The sequence below is a fragment of the Rhinolophus sinicus genome, linkage group LG10 (genome assembly GCF_036562045.2).
Source record: "Rhinolophus sinicus isolate RSC01 linkage group LG10, ASM3656204v1, whole genome shotgun sequence".
NCBI classification, from domain to species: domain Eukaryota; kingdom Metazoa; phylum Chordata; class Mammalia; order Chiroptera; family Rhinolophidae; genus Rhinolophus; species Rhinolophus sinicus.
The window spans coordinates 55,918,858-55,942,388 of NC_133759.1; the positions used below are offsets into that span (position 1 = coordinate 55,918,858).

Sequence of the window (23,531 nt, forward strand, 5' to 3'; positions counted from 1 at the left end):
CCTGGGCTTGGTTCACAATGACACGGGCCTGAAGGAAGCCAGTGCGGCTGTGGACTCCATCCAAGTGTGGGATGGCTTTTTAATCACTCATCTCTGAGCCGGTGAGGTTTAAGCAGATGAATTCACCCTAAGCACATATCGTTTAATCCCGATTTTCTTCTCAGTCTCTGTCTTCAAGAAGTACAAGGAGGAAAGAAGATAAATTAATTTTTGTTTAGACCTTGACATCTTAGGTGCTTCTCTTGATGATCTGATCTCTAATTTCAAAAAGCGTGTTTTTGTTTTGGGGAAGACGTTGAATTAATCACCAGAGAAGGGGGGAAGCCATCTGCATGATTTATGGACACTCCAGCTTTAAAGCACTGCCTTTGAGGTTTTCTTGGGCTGTGCTTTCCTTCTCAGTTGCTGCTTTAGGAGTGTGGAGATTATTTCATATCTATCTTTTATATTTTCTTTAAAAGTCAGCAATAATTTTCAAGGAGGCCAAGCTTCCACTTGAGTCCAACAGTAATCTGATTCTCTTTTAAAAATCCAGCATCTTTAATATAATTTAAATTCATCGCTATTGCACATAATCTTTTACTTTACTGACTCTTTCGTTTCAAAATTATTACAAACTGTTATTTTGCAGCAAATAAACCAGTTTACAATTGCATGTCATTGTTTTGGAAAAAAATGACCAAAATGCAGATAAAAAAATGTATAGCTAGCTGTACAACTAAAATACTATAGGAGGCAATATGAGGATTCTTTTCCAATCAGCACTGTATTTTGGACCAGTTAGCTTTTTCTTATGGGCATTACCCCAAAAGTTGATAATATTTTATAGAAGGACTATGTAAATTAATTATATATTGACAAACGGGGAAACTTTCTCTGCATTAAAAAGACCTGGTCAGTCAACGTTATGTCTGAAAATATTTCTTCAATAAATCTAGAGAATGCCTGTTTAAAAAAAAAAAATTGGTTAAGATGAATTTGGAAAGCTGCTCTTAAGTTACATAATAAGGTAGATAAAAATGCAGAACATCAAATCTAGAGCCCCAAATGCTGTGCCGATAATCTCCCACAAGCACCCAGTTCCAGCCAAAAGTACACTGACGAGGCAGAGAGCAAACCAGCTCAAAGAGAGCACTGAGATAGAGGCCTGGTTAAAATGAAAGACGCACTCATTAAATGACCAGCTATTAGTCCAAATGGTCTCAGATACAAACATACACTAATGCCATCCAGCCTTTTCAACAAAGCACATTCAAAAAGGCAAACAAACAAACAAAGGGTGGGGGCTGAGGGACAATACTAAACAGTAAGAACTTAAAGAACTTGTCAGGTAAATAAATATAAGACTTTGAAACACAGCTAAAAACACAACAGGGCCTCTGAGAACATGCCTCTAGATGACAGATGCCAGCAGGAACTAAAAACCAGAGAGTGACACAACAGTCAGAAATCAACAACCCCCAAACAGCAAACAATCTCAGAGATATAGATGTTTTTCCTCATTCAAAATGCTAATTTTCTATTATTCATTTTTGCCATTTATCAAAATGCAACAATTTGGAAGAGAAACCTCTCAGATCAACAAGTTTTTCTCAATAGATTTCTGCCAATTGTTTAGAAACCTGCCCTAGGACCCCTATCATTAAGAAATGGAGTTGACAGAACAAGTTCACTGCAGCAAGAAATTTAGGGTGGCAGGTTTCACAGGCCCTTAATATTCCTATTCTCTTGTTCAGCTCGGTGGACATGAGAGCCGTGCAGCGCATATTTGCAAAGAAATAAACACCATGCTTGAGGAAACAGAAGCCGAAAATAATCAAACATGTTGGTAATCTGATGTTTTGCTGCTAGATTATAGAAAAACAGTAAGTACTGAATCAAATTACTGAGATGGCATGGTAATGAAGCTTTTTGAGAAGCTCTGGGTTTTTCAAATGACAAATGTTTTAAATCCATGACAGATTCAATAACTTTTTTTGTACTACATCAGTTAGGTTGCCTAGCACCAATATTCTGTAAATTAGGGGAGCAGGTTATTTGAAAAGTAAGAAAGTAAATGGCAAAGAAATTTGTTATCTCTAAATAAACTACTGAACAAATTGTTTTTCATGGGGTGGGGGTGGGGCGCGGGGAAGTGATGTTCAGTGAACGATCGATCGTAATAGTTAAGTCTTTAAAATCAAATACTCAGTGGACTGTAATTAAGATTCCCTTAAGAAAACGTAACTGGGACAATATAAGACTAAATGTTTCTGATGCGATTTTATAGTGGTCAATGTAGTTCAATAAGAGATTAACATACTTGTAAATTTCTGAATTACCCTAAACATAATTTGCTTTCTGAAAAACATATTGTTAGTAATATTTCTTTATATTATTAATTCAGATTAAGGCCAGAGGGCTTGAGTCTGCCTGTGTTCTTCAATGGTCGGAGAAATCTAGTTTTACCATCTGTGCTAGCCAAGGCTGTACTCTTAAGACATTTAAAATAAAGATTCAGTTGCACTTTCCCTTTAAAAATGTCACAGAAGAGGACAATTTGCCTTGCTGCCTTCCACTAGGCGACTTTAAAAAACATTTCCCCGTGTATTTCTAATGAAAAAACAGACAGAGGGAAGGCTAGGTTATTTGTGAATGGAGTGACAGGCTAAACTGCAGATTAAACATCAAATTCAGTGCTAGATGTTTTAAAGTTTGAGAGTAGAAGGTTATTCGCATACACACTCACATAGGAACACACACGCACACGCACGCAGGGGCCACACAAAATTGAAAATCAGAAGATACTGATCAAAGGGAAAAAAAAGGCAACGTAGGCATTGAAAAGAACAATCCACAGGCTTCTCGAAAATTTGTGGTTTGGAATTGAATTCAGTGGAGATGGGCAGTGTCCACACTCCTAACTGCAGACCTGAGGGGCTGCCTGTCTGTTTTCAATGCCAGTTGGATGGGTGACTGTGCCCCCGACACTCTAGGCTCAGTACTCTGATAAAGGCACGCATGCAGAGAAGGGACAGGACCTGCTGTGAGCTGTATGCATGGATGAGGCATTCTCAGTGGATGTGGGTCATGCTAGAAGATGTACACAGGAAGATTATTTGATTCTAATTCATGCCACTTGATATAATGTGATAAAACATTTGACATGAGAGATAAGTTCCATTTTAATCTGAGAGGGTACGGGTGGGAATTAAAAAGTGAGAAGGGTTTTCTCAAAGAAAGGTGATGAGGAAGAAAGAGCGATATTGAGCACAGAAAGGGGATGGCTGGGAAAGAAAAAAAAGAAAGGAGCCTTTTCAACACACAAGGAAAGCAAATGGGCTGGAAGACAAAGCACAAAAAAAGTCAGAAGCTGCAATGTCCTCCGCGGTGCCAGCAAAGCGCTCACTTAGCTGTGGAACAAAAACACACATACACACAAACTCAATGTAAATTGCTGAACACAATCACAGGGAAAAAAACTAGACACACAGATTCCATAGTAGACCAAAACATTCATGTTCGGGCTGGCACTAAAAATACGGGCACCTGGACAGGAGCAGCTCACGCTTCACAAGACAGAAGTCGGCTGCACAATGAGAAAGAATCACACGGAGACGAGGACGGCAGCTTCCATGCACTCTGGCCGGGTCTCCACTGGCAAATTTGGTGGAAACTTGAAGCAAAATATCTGGCTAAATTAGGCAGCCCCATCTGCTTTGGCCTGAAAGAGGTGGGCGATTTGAGACCTACGAGGATTCCTTATTTTTTTCTTTTTGCCTCAGTGGCTTGCTTTGGAAGTGCAGATGGAGTCACAGTAGAAATAAGATTACTCAGTCACTATTAACCCTTGGAAATCTGAGAGTTCTGAAGTTCAGTCAGGGTCTGGCAGCCTGATATACTTGCTCTTTATGCACTTGCTTCTTTTTCCCAATTTTCAGGCGGATGGGTGGGCAGGGGGCTCCTCAGTTTAAAGGGGCAACTGACCGATCAACTCTAATATAAGTGTTGGCCAAAAACCAGGGCTAAGTGAGGATCTCTAGCCTTCCAGAAACGGAATCCTCTTTGAAACAATAACAATGAAACATTTATGCACATCTGCAAGCCAAAGCTGGTGTCAGGGAGGTACCACCCCCAGGAAAGGGAGCTGGCCTCCCCTTCCCGTGAGAATATCTCCCTAAGGCGAGGCCAGATTGCAAGGAGGAGAACCATGACCAAGAAAGGTCTTTGCCAGAGAAAGCTGCCTCAGAAGCTTTGTGCAGGAACGAGGCAGCTCACTGAGACGCTGTACGCTGTCCTACGTATCATACAGACTGGCTGAGACCCGGCCACACCAGAGTGGGTTCAGAACAGACATACAACAGATAAGAGCCTAAGGCAGAGGGAAAGGAAAAGATTTTGTTGTTTGAATCGGGACCAATCCATGTTCTCAAAATGTGACTTATCCTCCTGTCTCTTATTTTGTCACATTTTGGAGGCTCTCCTCCTTGGTTTGCAAGGAGGAGAAGGCATTTACTTACATCAAATAACCTTTCTATATACATCTCCTCATTGACCTTATCACGAAGGACATCCTGAGAGTGGCGGACGAAAGTCACATAGGCGTCGGCCACGTCCATCCCGGGTTTCTGTAAAGAAACAGGAAAACATGAAAATGGAGTTTTCAGACAATGACTCTTCCTTGATTACCCAGGCATTTTACTCTCACCACCCCACCCCATATTGCCTTGCTGGAGTTTGAAACTATCTACAGTGTACAGTTTAACTATCTATAACCTGGGTTGGTAGGAACTGATGTTGGAACCTTCTGCTTTTTCTGGAAATCAAAACTGGCTAAGAAGAGAATTGGGATTACTAGAGTTTATAGATATTTTTCTACTATTAAGTCTTTTTTGTTTTGTTTTCTGGCAAAGATACTCTAACGAATAAATATTCACCGGATAACTGTCTGGCTTTCCTTTGGATTGAACTCCCCCATTTAAAAATACCCAAACATACTTCTATGTCTTCCACTGTCTGTCCTGAATATAACATTAGAAAGGTGACAGCCTTCCCCGATCCTCTTCTCCTTTTTAAAACGTTGAGAAAGTGCTAAGTAAAGAAATCATAGTTCAATCTAGACCCCCTCCTACCCAAGTCACATTTTGCGGGGTAGGAGTATTTCTTACCCCCCACGTAGTATTTCCTAATCAGTTCACTCAGAGGAGACATTCAACTATTTGTCTTTGCTTCCCTGTGTAGCCTTATAGTCCAAGCATTTAAAAAAGGGGGGAGGGGGAAGGATTAGATTTTTACATAAATTAGATTTCTGGAAAGGTATGCAATACCTCGTCCATAGTTAGCAAATGATTTATTGTAAGGAGGCAAAAAAAGAAACTCAGAATGCATACTGCTTGAGATGTTGCAATCAAAGTTATCTCCAAAGAATCCTATTAAAACACTGTAATATGGGTCATTAGGAGAGTTGCCACAAATCCTTTATATTTCCACAGTAGATATGTATGTTTGCTAATAGCTAAAAATATTAGTTTTCATTACTGTGATTTACCTTAGATCACAAAGTATCATTTCTCTACAAGACGTGACTGTCAGGCACTGCAAATTGAAGTTAGTTAACACTTCTGTGTAATTTCCAGGGTGAAAATGAGGAAGGTTCGGAAACAGTAGGACTGTATTTTTTTTTTCCTGATACAAAGCAAACAATTATCAAGCAAAGGGCCAATGCTTGGCCCCTGGGATGCTAGTAACATTTCTTAACACCTGCTGAAACAATGACAAGGTATTAATTTGAAAAACAATGAGGACAGCCCAACGCCACAGTAGTCAACTGTTACACTTTCAAGCAATTTTCAGCGAATGGATCGAACAGGTTCTGTGATGGTCCTATAATTGTTGCAGTTTTATGATACAAAACAATAGTGGTTCTCCAATGAGATATAAGTGACAGCTATCAGTTCTAAATTGGCACCTCTCTTCTCTCCCTTTGGCAGTCTCACATCAAAGGGCATTCTCCTACCATAGGGACCCCTACCCCCTAGGGGGACTTAGGATTATTGTGCCCATTTCTTCCCTGGTGATACTTGTGGCAGATGTCGTTTTTTCCTGGACACATGCAGCCATCTTACAGCTAAGATGCAAAGCCAAATTTCACAGACCTATTAGTAACCCACAACGTTAGAAACAGTGATCTACAATAGTGATTATTTTCACCACCCCTCTTTTCCCTAAATTTGCTGTCCTCAAAGGGGCATTTAAGTTATTAAGACTTTGATTAAAACGGAAAAACAGTATGGTTCATCTCTCCCAGATAGTTAAGAAACTCCACGATTCTCTATCTGTTGACTGTTTAATTTTTCTTCCTAGCACTTACTAATATCTGACATTGTACTAGGTATTTATTTGTTGTTTGTTTTGTCTGTCTTCGCCTACTAGAACACAAGCTCCATGAATGCAGGGGCTTTATTTGGTCTTTTTCTCTTGTATCCTGAGCACATAGAATAATGCCTGGCACATAGTAGTGGGTACTCATAAATATTTGCTGAATGAAGAAATCCATGAATGAATAAGCCCTCATCCCACCTCTTTTTTTTAAGTTCTTCAGTCACTCTACAGTAGGTCCTTGAATAACAAATAATGTTGATGAAATGCCCTAGGAACTTAACTCTTGTTTACATCAATTAGCCTCTGGTAAAATGGGTTTCATTATGCGTCCTCTTGCTTAAAGTTGTAGTTTGCAAGAGCCTATCCAGGATGTTAAGTGGGGACTTATTGTACATGGATTTTGATTGGGTACCCTACAAACAAACTTGTGAAAATCATTTAAATTTCTCTGGGCCTTAGTTATACCACCTGTAAAATGGGGTTAATAGTAGCTCCCTCCTTACCTTTAAGAATTGTTATGATCATCAGCTAAAATAATGTATGTGAAAATACCTTAAAAGCTATATATTACTATATATAGCAATATATATAAAGCTCTATATTACTATAGCAAACATGAGACACTATGACCCGCCCCCCCGCCCCCATATTATGTTATTTCATAGCCTTACCTACCTTTGAAATCTACTTTAGAACCAAGAAGTAAAAGGGGGCCTCAGAGAAACCAACATCGAAATAAAAATGACAGAGTCGCTGCATGAAAATGTGTAGTTTTCTCTTAATAGAGTCCTAAGGCCACATCTCACAGCCAGCTTTCTTTTTAACGAGCTTTACATCTCATTCCAAGTTAGCTTTCCATCCTTTGGTGAGCCATCAAGGGGGATGAGGGGGCTTGTTTGAAACAGGTGTATTGATAAAAGAGCGTTACCCCTTTTCCTGCTGCCCTGAGTGTGAGGGAGAAGGCTGCCAAACTGTAGTAACAAGACATTAGAGCCGCCAATGGCTGGGGTCTGGGAGAAGGAGGCTGCCCCTGCCCCTCGGGAGGCCCTGGGGGGAGGCGTCATTGGGAAAGTCATTGTCACAACGGTGATCCTCGGTCACAGAAAAAATGTTAAAGTACGGCCAGTTCCTTATTTAATAAGGCAGGGGAGGGTGTGTAATGCATTGTAAATAGATGTCCAACCAAAATGGTTAAAACAGAAACAGTTCACACATAAACAAGCTAACTTGTAGTTATGGATGGAAAATGTTCTTGGCTAAACAACTGATTCTATTAGATAAATCATGCTTTATACCATATTGCTATCTACGAACAGTGGGAAAAACTTTAGGCAATGGTTTTTAATATCACATAATTACATTGTTTATTTTAACTGTGGCTTGGGCAGAGGGGATAGAATGTATACTTTAGAAAACATATGATACAAACAACACATAAATACATCTCTGTGTAGTTATGTCCATCCACATGTGGGAAACATCATTTGCGAAGGATCCACTCTGTGGCTTAGGAGAAATAGGACATTTTAATTGTATTAATAGCTTGCTCCTACCAGGATACGTCTGAGCTGGAGAAAATAAATTCAGATTTTCAGTATCCTAAGCAAGCCCTAATTAGGAATGCAAATCTTCTACAGATACCAAAGGGTCTGAATACTACATCTAAGACAAAGAGATATGCTTTGGGGATTATGCAACGTTTTGAATGACTGGTGATAGTGCTTCTCTTCATTAGTGTGGATAATTAAGAGATGAGTCTCTAAGGTAGTCCACATAGAACTAAACCAATAAATCATGTGCCAAGACCTCACACGGCAACCGAAATGAACTCAGAGTCTTTAGAGCTAGAAATAACTTGAACGATAGTTTTATCCAATGGTTCTTAAACCTGGTTGCAAATGAGAAGGACCTGGGGAACTTTAAAAAATACTGATGCCTAGACCTCAGACTCCAGAAACTGTGTTAATTTGGCAAGCAACCTGGCACTAATAGGTGCGAAAAGCCCCCAAGTGTTTCCAGTATGTACGCAAGGTCAAGAATCTATGACTGAGTCCAATGGTTCCCAAACTTGTACTACATATCCAAATCACGTGGAGAGCTTTTTAGAAAGAGATTTCCAGGCTCCATCTCAGAAGTACTCTGGAGGAAGAATCTCTGGAGGCAAGGGGCTGGAAATCTCTATGAAATCAAATGAAAACAAAACAAAACAATCTAAAAAACCTTGTCAAATATTACCACTGCACATTCTAGTTTGAGGACCACTGATTCAATAGGTGATAATCACTGGTGTGCTGGTTAAACTGGCTCTTCAAAACAAAAACAACAAAACAAAATAAATAAAAACCCTTGATTTGTAGTGCTTGCCGATTTCCAAGGTGTAAATACCCTCTCCATGGCTGAGTTCCAGCTACCAAGGAGCCATCACTGAAGGCGCTGTTGGAAAGGAAGGCACACAGGTGACTCTTGGGAGCCAGTGCCAGCGCGCAATCTGCTAGCCCTCGATTCACTCTCCCACTTACTTGCCAGGCGACCTTGGGTGTGCTACTTAACCTCCCAGTTTCCTCAGCTGTGAACGAGGATGAAAATATTAACCCCCTATAGGGTTGTTTTAAGAAGTACATAATTACTGTTATCTACTACATATAAATAATGCACATATAGCACATACATGTATTATGTACTATTATTTTCTCTAAAATTATTTATGTACTAGAACATTAGTTATACTGTTATTACTATAATAGTATTTGCTATAAAGCATATTTTAATCAAGTTAATTTTACAGTGTACCTTTGTCCTAAGCCATAGTCATTGGTAAAATCATGGGTTTGATGTGCTAATCACAGTTTTTCCAATATGAAAATAATTACTCAATTATTCAAATAAAGATGTTTGTCTATTCACTAACATCAGCTTGCAGATGGTACAGTGTTTAAGAACATTGGGTTAAATCTCAGCTCTGCCACTTACCAACTGTGGGACCCTGAGCAAGCTAACCTATCTGGGCCTCACTTTCCTCATCTTTAAAATGGGGTTGTTGTGAAGATTAAATGTAAAACGCTTAGGAAAGTGCCCGACACACAGTGAGTACTTTGTAAGGTTTGGCTGCAATTGTTATCGTACTGTGTATCCTCAGTGGTAAAGGCACCACCTTTTGGGACAAGCCACATCATTTTCTTCTGCCTCCCTATGGAGTGTACACTCTGCTAATTCATTTTGTTCCCCCGTAGTGAGCAAGGCTTCTGATACAACGTAATTCATCCACAAACATGGGATGGCTATAGATCATGGCACCTATCATGTTGATGCAGAGTCCATCTTTTTCCTCTACAATAAATCTGAACCTGACTGGCAGGAATTAGGTTGAATCACATGAAATTGCTGATATTTGACTCTTTTTGATACCATCCTAAGGTCCGGCTGCGTGCTGCTCGAAAAAGTTAAAAGTCGAGAGACAAGGTTGGTGGAAAGAAGAGCAGGTTTATTCCGAATGCCGGCATTCTGGGAGGATGGTGCACTCCTGTCCAAAGGCCATCTCCCCATTCCTAGAACCGACAGACAGTTTTATAGGGACATAAGAAGAAGAACAAAGGAAAGGGGGAGTCGGTCAGGCAGGTTCCAGGGCTGACATCGCTTCTTGGGGTCGGGTCTGTTTTAAGATAATATTATCTGTTTTGAGATAATAGACTCAGCCACCCGGCCTGGGGTTTTATGTGTATTCTGGTGTTTGGGCGCCTGAGGATTAAGAAATTACCATTACCAGGTTAAGATTTTGTTAATTAAGTGGATTAATGAGGTATGGGTAGTCTTGAGAAAGGGAACAAAACAGAGTTCTCCAGTTAATCAGTGAGGGGAGGAACAAAGAGGAAATAGCTGAATATCAGGGTGGATCTAACTGCAAACTAGCTAAGTCTAATTACATTATTTACCGAACTTCACCCATACATTTTGACCTCCCCCAAATGCCAATTTCAGTTGCTAGTATGGATTGCCTAATCAAATTTCTCCAGGCATTTGAGCCTTGCTTACTGGTCACCTGTTCCAGCCTTGCTGGTGGGGTCTCCCCTCTGCTTTGAAGCCTCCAGAAAACATACCTTAGCCATCGGTTTCTACTACTGTTGAAGACCAGTGCAGGCCAGGACTGATGTCAGTAAATTCATACCTCACTCTCACCCCCATGCAATAGAGTGTGGGTTCAACTCCTCACCCCCACGTGCCCTGCTTCTGCTGCTGAAATGTCTAACAAGGGCCAGGCATGGTGCTGAGTATGTGTCATTTAATCTGCAAACCCGTGACTTGGGTATTATTATTTCTATTCTAAGGATGGAGAAACAGGCCTACAGAATTTGAGTGGTTTGCTCCCTGTGAACTGAAAGTTTATATTTTTGGGACTTGGGAAAATAAGTTACTTAACTTCACTCCTTGCTGCAGTTATATGAGATTTTTCTCTTCTCCATTATAAGGACTATCTACGTGAAGGAATCTGAAGTCCCTCGATGAGAAATATTATATAAATTCACAGCATAATTATTGATTGTACATTCTTTCATTAAATAAACAAAATATAGGCTAATGCTAAATTCACTCCAATTTTCCATTTTGCCATCCTTTGAGAAATAAGCCAATAAACCATTACACACTTAACTTCCTGGGGAAATGAATTTAAATGTTAATATAAATCCTTTTAGAAAAAAACAAATTTTAACAATTAAGTATTTGAACAAGGAGGGTACTTAACCACGTTCAGAATGAAAAACATTCAGTACAAGACCCTTGGTGGCTGTTGAGATAAGCTCTCTAAATTTAATATTTTATAATAGACTCACACCTCTTTTGTTCGAAATAGAGAAACAGAATTATTTCTTTCCCTCTTTATTGGAATATATTTAAGTCTCTCCAATTTTATTTTGCTAATAGGCGGGCAAAGTCTGTCTATAAATGTGACCTGGTTTATCACAGGTAATCCCATGTTCTAACGTTCATGTGTTGTACTTAACCTCAATTTAAATGTAAATTTTGGGCAACTTCAAGTGCTTTATCTGTGAACTTTGAGAGCACTCTTCATTAATGAGGTCTGCACTAATTATAAACAGTTTTGTAAGGTTTCCTTAAAACAATTGCAGAATTGACCCCAAAATGAACAAATTCAGAATTTATTTGTTTTTTAAAAAAATACTGGTACCCTTGTGCAAATTTTTAGCTCATGGTTCTACTTCTGAGGTGTGTGTGCAGGAGAGGAGGTGAGCAGGGTGATCACAGAAGGAAATATATCAGAGAAGCCAATGAAAATTAAAATGAAAGTGAACTGGGTTTATCCTCACGTAAGACCTCTCTTCCTGATGAAAGAAACCTTTCCCTCTTCTCCAATGATAAAAATTTTACCATGAAATATTTGTGGCTTCCCTCTTTCTGGTGATTCCATTAGGAATATAGAATTTAGCAGCAACTAATGAAAACAGTTCCACCAAAATTCTCATGAAAGCAAAAAACCCCAAACCAAACTAAACCCCCCCCAAAACCCACAAAAACAATTTTCAAATACTCACAGGTACATCCACATATTTGGAGGCTGCCTTCACCTAAGGAGGAAGAGGAGGATAGAAGTGAGACTGGTGTTTATGTTTAATTGTTCACAGCTCAATGCTGTATCACCATCAGAGTTAAAACAATATGCCGGCACATGGAGCTGACCAGGGAACACAGGAAGGTACTAACAAATAAAATCTGTCTGCTATTTTTTTCCCAAGCTATAGCCACTGAGAGGGGGGGCGGGGGGTGTGGAGAAAGAAGGAGGAGGAGGAGGAGAAAGTGAACAGAAAGAGAGTGAAGTTTTACTGACTGAGGTTCTGTAGCTGGTGTGGGAGATTTGCATTTTCCTCCCTCTCTTTGAAAGGAAGAAAAATGACTGTAGCTAAACCCACACTGTGATGAAGGGCTCACCAGCCTAGAAAAGCAGCTGAGGCCAGTGTCGCTCCTTGGACCTTGGGTCTTTGTACAATTGGGCTGCAGGTTTGTCCTAATTGCCTCATTGACTCCTTCAGTTCTCTGTGTCAGTTAAGTCTTTTCAAGAAGAGGAGGGGCTGTGGTAGGTGGGCATCCTTACCCCAGAGAGAGATGGGTGTCTGTGGGTGGGGTGGGGAGGGTACCAGAGCCTTCTAAAACTATCCCAATGATGATGTTGTGTCTCTTGGTTTTAAAAACTAAAAATCTCAGAAGGGAAGTGCAAGAGGTAGTTATCAAATTTCAGTTTTTGGGGAGAAAGTGCGGTGGAGTATAGTGTTCGAGCATGGAGTTTGATTCAGACCTGGGTTCAAATCCTGGCTTTTCAACTGAAAAGCTGTCTGACCTTGGGCAAGGTACTTCATCACTCTGAGCCTCAGTTGCACCATCTGGGAAATGGAGATACTACTGGTGCCTGCTTCAGCGGTTACCCCAGGGATGAACGCACACCAAGTTCTGGGACATAGTAAGCACGGAGCAAATGGGAGCTAAGATGAGCCATTCATATGCTGACCTGGGTGGGCTCTGGGTCCTGGGAGAAGTCAATGACCAGCTGGGTTTGAGGACGTACTCCTGTGGGAGTACGTCTGATATGGCATGTGTTTCATTTTGACTCACATTTAGTCATACAGGTGCCTCTAAGTACAGGTAAGATGGAGGGGCAACATTTGGGGTCAGAGAGGGTTTTTGGTTTTATTGGCAACCACAAAGACTGTTATGCCCCCAAAGCAGTTAGGACGTCTTCTTACATCGCAGGGAGGCTTCCTCTTGCCATTTGGTTGAGATCCATACTGGGAATCAAAACCTCTACCCACATGTCTCCCAGGAAAGTATCCAGAGGAGCATTTTTCCCCCCTTGTCCTTTTCCCAAAGCTACTACTTTTCAAAATGTTAGCTTCCAAGGGAGAGAAGCCAACAAGCCTGAAGAGTGGGGGTGGAAAGAGCAGAGGATTGAGAGTCAAACGTTCTGTAAGTGAAAGAACCAGTTGACCCTGGGATAATTACTTTAATTCCTTAGCCTTGGTTTCTAGATTTCTAGAACAGGGTGATAATACTGTGTACCTTGCAGGGTTGAGAACCTGATCAAGTGAGAAAAACATGTGAGAAAGTGCTTCGTAAACTTTACAGAGCTGAACACACATTGGTTAGTTAATTACTGAGAGAGCAATGCATTCTATCTTCTGGAATCACTACCAGTACCCAGGATGATTCCCAGATTTCCCTGGTAGAGATTCTTCGAGAAGCCTACATTTTTTCTTTGCAGCACTGATTGCCATTGCACGTCACTAATTTTGGTGCAATGTCTGTCTCCCACAGAATGTCATGTCTTGCTCATGGTTGTATCCCCAGCGATTCACTTGGACTTGGCTTATAAAGGGCGCTTAGGAAAAATTGGTAGAAGGAAGAAAGGAGAGAAAGCTATTGACCAGTTCTGGCTCCAGGATGGTTGAGGAATAAGCAAAGGAATGAGCAGATTGAGAAGCCACTGAAAGCCAATATAGTCGTATGTAAAGCTACCCACCTGCAAAGGCTGGTGGGTGAAGCAAACCACTCTGGGCCATTAAAGGAACTGGAGGAAAGCATTCCAGATTTTGCACAATTAACATTTCTATTAAATGACTCACATTCCCAAACCATTCCTCTCCATGCCTGTTCCAGGATTTAGTTTGGGCAAAAAGGTGGCTTTCCTTTCTTTCAAGTCTCCCCCATTTACCATAATCTCACACTATAAGTGCAGTTTTCCACTTTGCAAAGCACTTTTATGTACAGTTTCTTCTTTAAGACACCCTACAAAATGGGGGCTATGAATCATATTTACTTACAACTGAGAACACTAAAACCCATAGAATTTAAGAATTCACCGTGTTTTCTCAAAAATAAGACATAAGCTGCACCATCGGCTCTAATGCGTCTTTTGGAGCAAAAATTAATATAAGACCCAGTCTTATTTTAATATAATATAAAACAGGGTTTTTAATATAATATAGTATAATATAATATAATATAATATAATATAATATAATATAATACATAAAATATGGGTCTTATATCAATTTTTGCTCCAAAAGACGCATTAGAGCTGATGGTCCAGCTATGTCTTATTTTCGAGAAAACACGGTATTTGCTAATGATCTCAGCCAGAAGGCAGAGACTCCTGAGCCCCAATGTTTCCTCTGGAACTCCTGATCTCCATACCAATGGTAGAAAAGTACGAGGAATTCAAGCATCAGTGGTCAGAGCTGGCAAAATAACTCTCAGCTAGAAATTGATTTCTTTGCTCAATAGAGTTGGTGCTTGGCAGTTGGTAGAGTTTTGCTACAGCTGAAATGATCAACCTTTAAACACGCCTACTCTGCATTTACCACTAACATGCAGTTCCAATCCAGAGAATGACACCAGTCAAATTCTGTTCCTTTCAAGGCAGTTTGAAAAGACAAAACAAGTTTTATGTCATGAATGAAAACCAGCCACGCTCCTACATGCACCAGCCTTCAGGTCGTTGGGCTTTTTTTTTTTTAATCTGATAACTGCTGACTTGCACATAGTCTTATGTCTTCCTCCAATCACACAATAACAGGAAAGATAGCTCACAGAAACAGTGGTCCTATTATTATTTAGAACCTTATGGTGTATCATGTTTGGTTCTGGCCATTGAACTTTAAGAAGGATGTTGACGGTAAGGATACAGGGGAGCCTGGAAGTGTCGTTGATAAGGAAAATGAAAGCAGAGGCATCTTGCTCAAAAGGGAAAAACTAATGGCAAAGAAAATGATAATCTTTATGTAGTGAATTAAGGAGCTTCAACACAGATGGACTGAAAGTGTTCATAGTGGTTCTAGAGCATAGAACCAGGATGAATGAGTAACACGACAGGGCCCCAGAAGAGGGTGCAAACGGCTATCTCAGTCCAGCCATCCTTTGGCCACCCCGGGTGGTTGAAACCTCTTGGATAAGGTAGCTCCAGCAGAGGCTACTTAGGATTCCCTGCACGTGAGCCTATCCTGATGTGACAGGTCACCTGTCCTTCCTGTTCTCTGATGCTCGTCTCTAAGTGGTAGGCAGCTGTCATCATTTCTATTTTTCAGAGTAGACATGGTAAGCTATAGCAGAGTGACTACACTGGCAGAAGCAGGATCAGAATTCTAGTCCCCAGAACCATTTCCTGCCTCCTGCCAACAGTGCTTCCTGGACGCATAATATTTCTTTTAAGTAGCCGTAGGAATATGTCTAAGTAGAGAGGAAGGACCAGACCCTCCCGTCCCACTAAGACTTTGGAATTATTGCCAAGGGTCAGAAATCCAGGTGCACACGAGGCACTGTCTCTAGATCAAATAAACAAGAGGCCTTATAATCTACACAAGGCTGTTTTCCATTATATGTAGATGTTTTGATGAATGTAAGTTTCTTAAAAAGTACTACTATTTCATAGAATTCTGTCATTATGTATGACTGGAAACATCAACGGTTCTCAGAAGTGTGTGTATAATTTTCTTTCTTCTTTTTTTAAACTTTAAAAGAAATCTTCCTAGCGTAGTGACTAAGACTGGCTTAGTGGCTTAGGATTGGCTGGGTTAGAACTCGGGTTTTGCCATTTTCTAGCTTGGTGACTTTGAACAATAATGTTACTCAAAGGGATGCTGTGAGGAATGAGGTGATCCAGCTAAGTGTGTAGAACAGTGCTGGCTGGGCACATGGTAAACTGTAACACGATTACTGGTGCAGATAAAGCACATACTCCTAGTCCTGGTGGCAATGGTGACAGTTTCACTCCCCACCTCTAGACCACAGGCAATTTCTTGCCATAAGAAAAGGATGCTGGACCCTCCTCAGGTTACCACCAGATATCTGAGAACATTCTCAGTCTGGCATACTCTCTGACAATTCTGTGAACACCCTATACACTGGAGAACTTGCCCTTGAAACACTGAGGCAGAGAGCAAAGACCTCTGCTCCCTCTGTCAGGATGGCTGAGCTTAGGCTGAGCTGAGGGGGCACTTCCCCAGGCCAGTGCACTCTGTGATATTCAGTGACACATGTCTAATGCTCTCTGGGACCGAGCCATGTGCCCTGAGCATGGGTGATTGGGGAGAGGGGGAGGAGTTTACTCCAGACACCTGGTCTGGCACTCTAAGCAGGCACTCAGCTCCCTGCAAAGGAGAGGCAAGAACTGTGATTGCATTTCCTGAGACAATCTGCTTTCCCACCATTCCCTCTGGTGGAAAAAAGAATAACCTTCTCTAGCAGGATCCACGAGCCTTCTTCCCTCCCCATGCCCGACCTCCTAGATAGAGCCAGTTCTGGAAAAAGTTTAGAAATGGAGACAGATTAGGAGAGGCTGTGGAGATCAAGCATGAAGGTTGGAAGCAAACTGTCAGTGAGCAGCCTTGTTCCAGTTCCCATGTGCCTGAAGCAAAGAGCCTTGATATGGACAAGGTACCACAGGAGGGGCTGCAGATGAGTTTGCTCCATGACTCCTGGCTTCTATCTAAAATAATGTCTAACTGCACAATCTTTCCAAACACTCAGAATGAGTCATGTTCCCCCAAAAGTAACAACATAAGGAACACTTCTTGAGTGTTTACGACTTATCAGGCGATGACTTGGGAATAGTGCACTTGCTGTGTTTAATCCTCTCAACAACCTTATGAGGAGGCGGGTGTCCTACTAATATTCCCATTTTACAGTTGAAGAAATTGAGGCTAAGAGTCATGAAGCAACTTAGCTTAAAGTCACACAGCTAATAAATTACGACTTTGGACCTCCCATCCCCTAAGCTGCCTAATACTCAATTAAAAAAACACACCTATCAAATCACTTTTATTGACAAGGCATATTTGTGTGTGTGTGTGTGTGTGTGTGTGTGTGTGTGTGTATGTGTAGACACAACCCAAAATGGCGTCTCTAGGAAAAATATATAAGGGATTTGAATAATTATCTGTGCTGACTCAGTCAGGGTAGAAGGTCCAAAACGGTTTCTCGGGCCTGAATGTCCCAGCTAATTACCTCGACCCTCCACCTGACTTAGCCTGTGTAGACAGGCTTAATGGTTTCTCTATTGAGCTCTTCCATTATTTCTCAGGTGCCCAAGGTAATCTTTTCATTGAACACTCACTATTCTGGGATTTTCACAATGCTGATGACTAAGGGATTTTCTACTGCCTGTTCCTAATAAGGGGACCTGAGTTAATCATTGTGAAGCTTTGATAGGGGGCACGGCAGGGGCTTAAACCACTTCTCTTGCTTCATTAGGGGAAAAAGCAACCCAGGTGCAGGCTTGGAGGACCTTGGGGTTTGATACTATTAAATCAATGCACAGATGAAAAAAAAAAAAGTGGATTAAGCCCTTTTTGCAAACAGAAATCTGGTGGGTAAGACTCAAAGATTGAAGGAAAAATAAGTCTGAACAGATACCACTGCATTAGTGACTGCCTGAGCTCTCCTTTCTCCCCATGGTCTCTTAAAAAAATCAACCAAGGAAACAATTTATTCTCTGCATGAGCTGACTCCACCCCTGCTTGTTTGACTTCACAAGAGCTGATTTCTCTGCCTTTGCTTAGAAACTGCCGACCACACCACCATCTCAAGAGGCCAGCAAAACTGACTTCAACGTTTGGCTTTTGAAATTTCTGCCGCCAGGATAATGACGCTATTTTGCCCCTTTCTCCGCTTCCCTAACCCGGGTGATCTTAGTGATCTGGATTTCTTTTTTTTTCTTGTTTTGAGAGTGAGGCAGATTAGTATGCAAAAATGTGACTCACGCTACCGCCATCCATAAAATAAGTTTTTCTCTATTAGTTGAATTTTATCATCTATCACCATCCTCCTGTCTAGAGTGTAGGCTTTCTGAGGACTAAGAACTCTCTCTCCCCTCAGTGTCTGCACTGCCTGGTATATTGTAGGGTCTCAATAAAAACGTGTTGAATGAATGAACTTCTGAGCATAGCACTCTTGTCTCAGTACCCAGGGTCGAGGTTCCCAGTGCTTTCTTGAAGTTTGTTTTTAAGCTTTAACAGTCGTACAGGGACATTAAAGAAAGTGCAGCAAGGCACTATACAGGGAATTTGTCGCCTCTATGAGAAGATCTTAAAGGGTCTCTCGTTTCTCTACACTGTAGGCAGTACAAGGTAGAAATAAGAGCTTGGGGTCAGGAGTCAGATGCCTGAGCTGGCATGTGGTTCTGTCACTCATCATGTGTGGGCCAGGTTATTAACCTCTCTAAGCATCAGCTTCCTTCTTGGAAAATAGAAATAATGACAATACGCTTTCTCATAGAATGGCGATATGGATTATCAATTTAAAAAGTCAGATTTCTTGAGTGTTTAGCATGTGCCGGACACTATTCTAAGCATTTGGCCTCTATTCATTTAGTTCATGCAAAGGAATAAACGAGTTAATGTCTGTAAAAAACCTTTGCACAGGGACCAGCATATAGTATGTGTTCAATAAGTGTTACCTACTATTTTTGCGTTATCTTTTCCTTTCACCTCCAAAGAGGCTGGTTTGACTGGTCAGGTTCTACGTTACAGACTGGGCTATGTTCGCTAGTGGGTGGGGCCAGTAAACCTTAAATGTGGGGCTTCTGTTTCATGGTTAGAATGCTTCAGGTAAGAGTGTGTGACTTATCCTGCTGTAAGAGGCCTGGCGGTCTTATTTGGCTTTTCTTTTCTGGCCCTGTGCCAAGTTGTAGTCTAGACTGACTCTCTGATTCTATATCTCCCTGGCTCGTTAGCCCTAGCTTCTTAGAAATACATCCCTGGAGACCAGAATGGCTTGTAGAGGTCTCTGCACTGAAATATGGACCTGAACCCCAGTTAACAATGTGGTAGCTTGTTTCCAAAGATGCTTGTGGTCCATTATTTTGCTCCCTGTGTGGGCATGCCATTCCCTGATTGAGAAGTGGAGTCTATTCTTCCACCTCCCTTGAGTCTGGGCCAGCCTGTGACTACTTTGACTAATAGAATATGTCAAATAGAATAGAATATGGTCTCTTCCATGCCAGTCCTGAGCCTAGTCTTAGGAGGGTCTTGAAAGCCAGCTGCCACAAAAGTGCAACTGTGCTGGGTCTCCCATGCTGCAAGAAGCCAAGTCATGTGGAGGGGGTCAACAGGATGAGACCCCCATATGGGGAGATGGAAGTGACACGGAGACACATCAAATTATCAGACATCCAATCCCAGCTCTGATCAGTCTCCTGCTGAAAGCAGCCAAACAAATGACCCCAGTCAGTGCCACAAGGCACCAAAGAATCTTCTAGCAGAGCTCTTCCTAAGCTCCTAACTCATAAAATTGTGAGCAAAGTAATCTGATTGTTTTAAGTCATTAATTTTGCCATAGTATGCTATGCAGCAATAGATAACCAAGACATTCAAGAAGATGTTACTTTGTCTCTTATTTCCCCAAATTTATCCATTGCACATATTTCCCTGGAGGATACTGTGGGATGGTCTAGGACAGGATTTGGTCATTCCTGAGTCTCCTGGCTATAAAAACATTAATGAGCAACCTAATTTTCACCTGATCCTTAATGACATTTATTGAGCATGTATGTATGGAGCACTGTGCTAGGTACCTTATGTATAATTAACTCAATTAACCATCACTGTAGAACTTTAGAAGGTTCCTTTCAGCATCCCTGCTTCACAGATGAAGATGTTCAGCCTCAGAGAAGTTAAGCAACTCTCAAGAGGTGGACCAGTAAGTGGTGGAGCTGAAATACAAACCCAGGGCTGGTTATAAAGTGCAGACTCCTTTCACCATGTCAAGTTGTTGATATTCTGAAAATGAGGTGTCATTCTAAATCTATTTCTTACCTACCAACCATCTGAGATCTGGGAAAAAGGGAACCTACTTTGTAGGATGTATAGGGACCTTTGGGTCAGACAGATCTTGGTTTTAATTATGCTCCATCACTTACTAGCTGAATGAGCTTTGAAAAAATTATTTAAGCTCCCACAGCTCCAATAATCTCATCTTCAAAATGAGGATAACAATAGTATCTTCTTCAGAGGGTTCCTGTGAGGCTGGACAGGTTGACATCAAATAAAGTACTCAAAACAATTCCTGTTACACAGTAAGAGCCCAGGAAGCAGTAGCTGATATTATTACTAGTGTTTAATTCACTGCGGTTAGCTGAGAGTTGACTGTGCCAAATGGGTCCCCATGTACAGTTAATAGACTAGAACAAAGGTGGGCCGGGGATGGCCCATGGGCCACATCTAGCCTGCTGCCTGTTTTGGGATGGCCCATGAGCAAAGAATGGTTTTCACATTTTCAAATAGTTGAAAGAAAATTTGAAAAAAAAAGAAAATTTCCTGACATTTGAAAATGATCAGCTATTGACATTTCAGTGCCCATGAATAGTTTTATTGGAACACAGCCGTGCCCATTTATTTACATCTTGTGCAGAGTTGCTATCATGCTACAAGGGCAGAGGTTGAGTAGCTGTGGCAGAGACCATGTAGCCTGTACAGTCAAAAATATTTAGTGTCTGATCCTTTCTAGAAGAAGTTTTCTGACTTCTGGACTAGAGCATCACAAGTGGGAGACAAAGAGGTGGGGGAAGAATCACAAAATGTAAATTTCTAATCCGAATCTGACCATTAACTAGTTGATTGACCTCTGCCACCTGCCTAACCTGTTGGCCTCCTGTCCTTATCTACTATAATAGGGTGCCAGGCTGTTTTCTCCAGATTCTTTCAGGAATTAAAAAAAAAAAAAAAAGTCTGTGACTATTGGCTGGTGTATGAGGCAGGTTCTAGTTAGAATGTGGAATAGGAAACACTTCCCACACTGTGGAAAGATTATAAATACTCTAGCAGTAAAACAAAAGGCTATTACTACTTTAGTATTAATAAGAGCTCTAGAAATGAGGCTCTGGGAAAAAACTGTAGTTACCAGGGAAAGGAAAAACATTAGAGATAAGTAAAGACCATTCACACAGGTACCAGACAATGCAGCATGGCCCACTGGGTAGACTTGGCAAAGAGATAAAAGGATAACAATAAGCAGCGTGTGTTGAGAATTTACTCTACGCCAGGCACTATTTTCTGTGTTTCTCATGCACCGCCTCATTTCAGATTCCCAGCACCCTTTAGTTGTAGTCGCCTCGTCTGTGCCTCGTTGGGCTGTTATAAAAATTAATGAAGATGTTACACAGAAAGGGCCGTAATAGTGGAACATGGCAAACCCTCAGTGCATGCAGGCTGCTATCCTGCTCTTGTTGGCATCACCAGGCCAAAGGAACAGCTTTTCTATGACTGGGCAGTGTGCCCCTCTGCTGATTTGCCCATCTCCCTCAGCCTCCAGTTTTATGCTCTCCTTTTGTGGCAGAAATGGAATGGGCAGGGTTTATATCTAAATGCATGTGTCCCTACGACAAGCATCACTGAGGCCAATAACGTGGAAGGAGCTGTGACCACATCATCGATCAGCAGATTGGAAATAGTATCTGAAAAAGGATGTGGGGATTTCTAAGGGGGATTACAGACAGTATAGAGAAGTGGTTTAGAGCATAAACTCTGGAGTTGGATTGCGTGGGGCTAAATTCTAGCTCTACCACTTACTAGCAAGTTTCTTAACTTTTCCATGCCACATTTTCCTTATCTATAAAATGGGGGTAATGGTACTCATCATAAAATTGTTGGGTTATTAACTGAGTTCCCAGAACAGTTTCCAGGGCATAGTAACAACTGCGTGTCAGATATTACTATCATTTCTGCTGAAAAATCAGGCTGTCCTAGGTAATCAGATTTGAATATTCAGCTTGATCTGGCCCTATACGATTCAATAGCTACATGTAGTTATTTAAATTTATGAATTAAAATACAATGAAAAATTCAACTTCTTAGTGGTACTAGCCACATTTCAAGTACTCATGAGCCACATGTGGCTAGTGGCTATTAGGCTGGACTGTTCAGACATAGAATATTTCCATCATTGCAGAAAATTCTATTGGAGAGTGTTGGTCTAGTCACAGGAGACATTCATAAATAGAGGTTATTGCATTTTTAAATGATAAGAGTGGAGAGATTGCCATGCACTTCCCATGTTAGAACAAGAGATCAACTGGAGGATAAAGCAGGGTACAAAGGGAAAGGGCAGGGTGTCCATAGCCTCATCTTGGGGATGAAATGAGAACTAAAGATGGATGGGTATTATTTCAAGTTACCAAGGTACTGAGAAGAACAATATACACAATGTAACAATGTTACAACTGTAACAGGAGGAGGGAGGAGGAGAAGTGGAAGATGGTGACTGGGCTACAACTCGTATTACGGTCGGGGGACAATCACTATATCAAATTATATAAGAATAGTACTTGGAGCTATGAAGATACACAGCACAAAATTGTGTCAAAGGGTCCCTTCTGAGGTAAGGAACCGAGGGTGGAAACAGGCAGGGTTTACATCTAAATGCATGTAGTCAAAGACAAATGTTGCTTTAAAAAAATTATTATTATGAGTGTTTCTGTACTATTTCATTTTTTAAATGTGTATATATATTTTCTTCATAAAAAGTTATTGAAAAAAGAACAAAACAAGTGATGGAATTTTTAACATTCCAGTGGAGACAAGCATTTTTGCAGGAAGAATGTATCTTCTCCCGGGTAACTTCTTCAAGGTTTTTGCTTGACTGAAATCAGGATTTCGAGATACGTCCTTTACAAAAGCAAAGGCAAAACCTAGCAAAAACCTCCCTCAATACATAATCCGGATGCTCTCAGTGCATCTTGGGAGGAAGAATAAATTGTAAGTGCCAACTGAGGGACTGACTGCTTGGGGAAGACAGAATGTGCCAGTGGGTGGATGTACTGGGACTGTGTGTGCGGGTGAGCAGTTGAGCAAACCTCAGTGGCTGGCTCCTGCTTGAGGCCAAGTGACAATTACAGTGAAAGCCCCTTCCAACACTTGCTGAGGACTGGAGAAAAACACAACCCTTGAAGTATATCTGGAATCATACACAGCATGATGAGTTCTCAGAGCTCTGCCACTGAGGGGCTGAAATGTCTCCAGGGCTTGCTGAAGATCAATGGAATTTCCGGCCAAATGGGAAACGCTATGCCCACGTAAGCGCCGTGCAACTGCTACAGAGATGCTCAGCTCCCCTCACTTTCCAGAGTTTATAATCCTGTGTTTACAGATGTGGGAATTGGGACACCAAACATTTTTATG

General features: G+C 41.2%; 1 protein-coding gene across 20 annotated transcripts in view; it reads right to left on the reverse strand.

Moving 5' to 3' along the window:
* The window catches only part of CADPS (calcium dependent secretion activator), a 463,055-nt gene that overhangs the window by 32,452 nt on the left and 407,072 nt on the right, over positions 1-23,531 (reverse strand). For all 20 annotated transcript variants that reach the window (XM_074313221.1, XM_074313220.1, XM_074313225.1 and 17 more), the window contains 2 exons: positions 11,907-11,939; positions 4,500-4,607 (listed from right to left, as the gene is read on the reverse strand). In XM_074313221.1, coding sequence (XP_074169322.1) covers positions 4,500-4,607; positions 11,907-11,939 — 141 coding nt within the window. The remainder of the gene's footprint in view (positions 1-4,499; positions 4,608-11,906; positions 11,940-23,531) is intronic.